This window comes from Canis lupus, chromosome 16 (genome assembly GCF_048164855.1).
Source record: "Canis lupus baileyi chromosome 16, mCanLup2.hap1, whole genome shotgun sequence".
In the NCBI taxonomy this organism is placed as follows: Eukaryota; Metazoa; Chordata; class Mammalia; order Carnivora; family Canidae; genus Canis; species Canis lupus.
The window spans coordinates 39,492,639-39,498,818 of NC_132853.1; the positions used below are offsets into that span (position 1 = coordinate 39,492,639).

At 38.5% G+C, this 6,180-nt stretch overlaps 1 protein-coding gene across 1 annotated transcript; it reads right to left on the reverse strand.

Annotated features, from left to right (window-relative positions):
• Positions 1-4,908: 4,908 nt before the first annotated feature.
• On the reverse strand, positions 4,909-5,732 carry LOC140606719 (keratin, high-sulfur matrix protein, B2C-like). The gene has a single exon (XM_072780500.1). The coding sequence runs from the start codon at positions 5,658-5,660 to the stop codon at positions 5,205-5,207; it is 456 nt and encodes a 151-aa protein (XP_072636601.1). The 5' UTR covers positions 5,661-5,732; the 3' UTR covers positions 4,909-5,204.
• Between the last annotated feature and the right edge of the window lie 448 nt (positions 5,733-6,180).

Below are 6,180 nucleotides of genomic sequence, written 5' to 3' on the forward strand. Positions count from 1 at the left end.
TACAATTAGTATTCTTTACCACAGTCAAGTAATCATTGGCATTCATTGGCTACACATCCCACAGTCCCTCATATTTGTTAAAATTTGGTCATTGCCCTAAGAATAATGGGCAATGACCAATAATGCCTCATCTTTAAGGAGTGTCAGTATTACTCAATGTTGATCCTAATAATCGAGCTCTTGGGCCTCACATGACAGTTTAATTCCCAGCAACATGGCCCTGATGTCAACTACTGCCCATTTATCTTTCTTATCTTCAATTTGACCATGAAACAAAGTGATCCAGCTGGCCAGAAAGGGATGCTTTTTGGGTGACTGAGAAATGTGGATGAATTGTTACTGATCACAGTTTCTGGAGCACTTGGGTGCCCAAATGGTTCTGACTACTTTGCCTGTATCAGTTCATTTAATTTTTACTGCGATCCCATGAGCCACGCCTATAGCTACTCCCATCATCCATGTAATGAAACTGAGCCTCAAACAGATTTACATCTCTTGCCTAGTTTCACAGCAAGAAGTGGTGAATCTGAATTTTTTTAAAGATTTTATTTATTCATTCATGAGAGACAGAGAGAGAGAGAAAGAGGCAGAGACACAGGCAGAAGGAGAAGCAGGCTCCATGCAGGGAGCCCGATGTGGGACTTGATCCCGGGTGTCCAGGATCATGCCCTGGGCCGAAGGCAGCGCTAAACCGTTGAGCCACCTGGGCTGCCCTGAATCTGAGATTTGAACCCACATCATCTGACTCCAGACTAAACTCTTTCAACCACTATAGTCAATACTTTTTTCCAGGGTGCCTGGGTGGCTCAGTCGGTTAAGTTTCTGCCTTCTGCTCAGGTCATGATCCCAGTGTCCTAGGATGGACACTGAACTCCCTGCTCAGTGGAGAGTCTGCTTCTCCCTCTGTCTCTGCCCTCCTCCCTGCTTGTGATCTCTCCCTCTCTCTCTCTCTCTTTCTCTCTCTCTCACACACATGCACACACTCTCTCTCTTAAATAAATAAAATCTTAAAAAATGCTCTGTTTTCCAAATGTAAGCAATTGTTGTAGAGAAAATCAAAGGGTAAGAAAAGATGTAAAAATGTGGCCCACTTTCAAACTTTTTTTAGAGTCAAAGGAAGAAAGGCAGCATTTAGGGTAAGTAACAACACAATTAGAGGCTTCTCTGAAAATTTTATTTTTTTAACTATATAATAAGCACATTTCAAGAAAATCTCAAGTGCTAAAAAGGTTATTAACCTATTTGACTTGTGACTTTATCTAAATTTTGATATTAGAATGTCCTATAGTTTAAATGTCCTTAACTGCATAAAAATCACACTCAGTGTATTAACACTGGAGCATGTGTGTTAGATCTGCAATATGCAGTTTACTGTACATATTAGAAACTAGTCCAACTCACTGAAAGCTAATATAATTGAATTTGTGCAGGTGCAATGAAAGGTGACCTGGTCTCTGTTGAGTATGGATTCTATTATAGGGAAATGAATTTTAAAATGCTACTTATACAGGTTGAATCAGAATACCAGGTGTTCAGTCCTGCTTCTCCAGAAATGACAGTTTTGAGTTAAGATCATAATTCTTCCCAAGTCAAAATTAAGACACTTTCAAATCCCACATCAAATTTTGAGTTAAAAGGTATGTGAATTTTTTGCCTCCTCTCCTTAAGCAAATCTACATCACAGATTCTTTGATTAGCTAATTTTTCCACCTTGGATGTTTGGAATATGTAGGTTTGTCACCATTACAATCTCAGGAGCTATTTAATTCATATTTAAATTCAGTAGAATCTCTGATACTAAAAACATTTATCTCCCCTTGCAAACAATTCAGATGTTTGAGGAGTTGAAATACCTCCTGATAAAGGCACTGGAGATAGTAATGTTGTTGGTTAAATCTCTATTTCTGTACTTTTCTGGTGTGGCACTGTTTTTAGCATCTAACATTGGTGCAAAACTTAACTCAGTTTTCATGTTTCTGGGCTTTAATTGCCTTCAGAGAATTATTAAGAATAAGATGTTCTAGTAAGTGTTCTCCAGAGAAACAGAACTAATAGGATGTGTGTGTGTGTGTGTGTGTGTGTGTGTGTGTGTGTGTATTTATTGTGAGGGATTGGCTCACACAGATATGGAGCCTGAGAAGTCCCACCAGGAGCAGTGAAGTCTAAAGGCAGAAAATGGATGTCCCAGCTTGAGCTATAGAACAGTTCACCCTTTCTCTGCCTTTTTGTTCTATTCCGGGTCTCAATGGAGTAGATGATACCCACCCACATTGGTGAAGACAATCTTCTTTACTCATTCTGCAGACTCATATGTGAATTCCTTCTGTGAACACCTTCACAGACATACCCAGGAATCATGTTTTACCAGCTCTCTTTTAAACCATATCTCCTTTAAACCAGTCAAGTTGATACATAAGATTAACCATCACATAAGGTATGACACTTAAAATTTGAGAATTCTACTCCTCTGCCACAGACAAATCTGAACATTCCCTTACCTTCCCAAATAAATTAAGAAAATAAAATTATTTTCTCCTACCGCTTAAATCCATTTCTTCTTGATTGGTTCTCATACAAATAGAGTAAGAAGTTATAATCATTCATGATGTTTCTGTGTAGATTTTATGTCCTGTTTAAATGCTGGATATCTCTATCTGTGGTCTTCTTTGAGAAAAGAATGCCAGTCATTTTACATTTAAAACTATTTTATTACTTTGCTTATTCTCTTTGGTTTTCATTACTTCATTTAAGTGATGGGGCCCAGACACAGTAGTACCAAAAGAAGAAAGGATGTGTTTGTTTGTTTTTTTCTGTTTTTTTTTCTTTTTTAATTTATTTTTTATTGGTGTTCAATTTACTAACATACAGAATAACCCCCAGTGCCCGTCACCCATTCACTCCCACCCCCCGCCCTCCTCCCCTTCTACCACCCCTAGTTCGTTTCCCAGAGTTAGCAGTCTTTACGTTCTGTCTCCCTTTCTGATATTTCCCACACATTTCTTCTCCCTTCCCTTATGTTTTTATTATTGAATGTTTACCTTCTGTTTATAGATACTTATATATTGAGTTATTTTTCTTTAAGAGATCAAGGTTCTGAGTTTCTTATTGTAAATTTTGGGGCTTCTCTCAATTCCTTAAAGTCCATTTTACTAGTTCTCTAATTCAGTTGCCTCTGCCTTACTTTCCTGAGTGATAAGATATGGTTGATATGCCAACCAGTTGAACATCCCCCATTTTTTATTCTATATCAAGTAATAAGATCTTCTTCTCTTCTGCATGTCCACTTGGCTCTTTTGGTGCTTCAAGCTGAAGCCCTTCTAAGTAAAAGGTGCATCCAACCTAAGTCTTCCTAATCTGTTGGAAGCTAAGAGAGTGGTATATGAGGGACGTAGAGTGTTGAACATGTTTTAGACACATTGTGTATGAATGTGTAGGTTGTGCCCTGATGGGAGGCTCTGTCCTCTCAGAGGAGGGAGAGCCTTTTTCACACAAAGATCCTATAGGCTCAGTAAGCTGTATATTCTATAGACTGTGTCTACCTAAAGGTGGTGCTTTTTTTCTAATGCTGGTAAGTCGTGTTAGTGGAAACCCCATGCCTTTGACTTAGTTTTTTAAGTTGAAGTGAAATTCACATAATGTATACTAAACCATTTTAAAATGTACAATTGAATGACTTTTAGTGCATCCATAATGTTTTGCAACCGCCATTCCTTTCTCTAGCTTAAAAACTTTTTCATCAGCTAATAATCTTTAGTAATCATTCCCCATTTCCCTTTATCTCCTGCCACTCATTTACCACTTTGATTTTATCCATTAAAATGGAAGGTCTTACTATGTGTTTTTTTATTTCATCCATGCTTCATTCTAGACCTCTCTCTCTGGAGATTAGAATAAGACTGGACATAGTGAATGCCAGTATCATGCTTGCTTAAACCCTTCCTGTAATGAATATTTGTTTTCTACTTAACAATACATGAAAGAACTGTATAGATGTTAGAGAAACATTAGTTGAAATTCCCTTTCATCATTTTCCAAAGTATATTTTGAAGAATACTAGTGTTACAGGATGTTAGTTAATAATAAATAAATGGAAGATTCCCTGATTAAATCAACTTGGGAATAATAGTTTTAGAGCTTTCTTTAATATTCTATTGTGCTTTATATAAACCTTAAAATGGTGAAAATGCATGCAACATTATTTGACCACTGAATACTTTTTCCCTATTGGGTATCTGAAGAGACTAATTGTCAGTGCATTATTACCTGTTTAGGAAATAATCTATCCTCTGCCTGAGAGGGATGTTGTAAGCAATGAAAGTCAATTCTCTTATTTTCCAGGCTTTCAACTGGTGCCCAGGCAGGCAAAAGGCCTTGCTCAAGAATCCATAGATTCTTAGTTACCAAGTAGTGACAAGAACTCAGGATGCCTTTACATCTTATGCTAGTAATTTGAAATCTTATGTTTACTGTCTTTCCAATTATGTATTACCCTTTTATACCCTTGATAATTGAAAGAATTGTACACTGAGTCATGTGACTGAAATAAAAAGATTTAGTAACACCTCAAGAAGCTAAATGACATAAAAATTCCTTTTTGTAAAATTGATCTTCTGGAACACCTAGCCCATCAGTTTGCATATGTGAGGACCTTGGGGAATAATTCTTAAATACTGATAGATTCTTTTTTTTTTCTGATAGATTCTTTTAATCATAGATTTTGGCTGCAGATATTAGACTATTTAATGGTAAAACAAAGAAAAACCATCTTTCAAAGACCTTTATAACAGGACAAAAATTAAGAAAAACCATACTGTCATAGCATAGTTATTGAGATTTTGAAAAATCCAAGTACCCCAATAGCAATAAAAAATTCCAAAGAAAAGAAAGCTCCAACAATGACTACATCACTGAAGAATAAAAATTTTATTAAATCCCAACTCCAAAGAGCTGTTGAGCTGCTTCAGACATTTATAGTAAAATTTTACATATTTCTCTTAAACTTGTAGGACTTCTGTTCATATCGACGTTTATGAAATATTTTTGGTCTTCGATTATAAATTAATTCACATCTTAGGAAAATTATGTAGCCATGTGATAAGAGTTTGCAAGCTGGATTTTGAGTATTAGAGCTCAGATGTTGTTGGGACTCTACATTGGCTCATTTTGAAGTACCGGTTTCTCAGGATTCCTTTAGAATGAGGTTTTCAACAAGTAGACTGGCAGCAGGTGGGCTGGCAGCAGGTGGGCTGGCAGCAGTAGGAGCAGCAGGCTGGGCGGCAGCAGGACTGTCCACAGTAGGATGGGCGGCAGCAGGAGGCCTGGGCATGGTGCAGCTGGCAGCAGGTTGGGGGTGTGCAGCTCACCACGCAGCAGGGGGGCAGGCAGGTGTCCTCCACGCGGCAGTCAGGGCGGCACCACCTGACTCGGCAGCTCATAGCTCCACTGCCACCCTCCTGGCCACCACCAATGCCACAGCCAGTCCCACAGCTGGGCTGGCAGCAGCTGGTCTGACAGCAAGTTGGCTGGCAGCAGCTGGTCTGGCAGCTGGTTGGCTGGCAGCAACTGGTCTGACAGCAGCTAGGCTGGCAGCAGCTGGAGCCACAGTTCCCACTGGTGGAGCAGGTGGGAAATCCACAGAAGCTAGTGGAGCAGCAGGCCATGGTCAGGAGCTGGGTTGAGAGTTGGGTTGCTTAGTGGAGTTTCTGAGTGAGAGCTGCTTATTCCACTTGGGCCTTTTATAGGTCTTGGCCAGTTCCTTTGTTTGTGGTGGACAGCATTTTTATCTTGTTACTCTTTAAACAAGCTTTTCCAGAGTCCTTTGATTGTTCAAATATTGAGTTATTTTAAATGCATCCTCAGATTGGTTTTTCCTTATTGCTCAGCTAATATTCACTAAATGTTTCATCCTTAATAGAAATGTTATTGTTTCATTTCCAAACAATGCTGTAATTTCTCCTTAAGTCTCAGCTTCCATTCTGCATCACCTGACAAAGTGACTCTCACTCATAAGATGATGTGATTTTAGGGTCATATTCACCAAACTCAAGTCTCCAGAAAAAATTAGTAACAATTGACTTTCTTATGTAAGACATTTTGAGTGATGTTTTCTCAAGTCTGAAGTGTGAGATTCAGGAGAGATCATGGAAATTGACTATAATTAAGATTATAGTCTTTACAGTT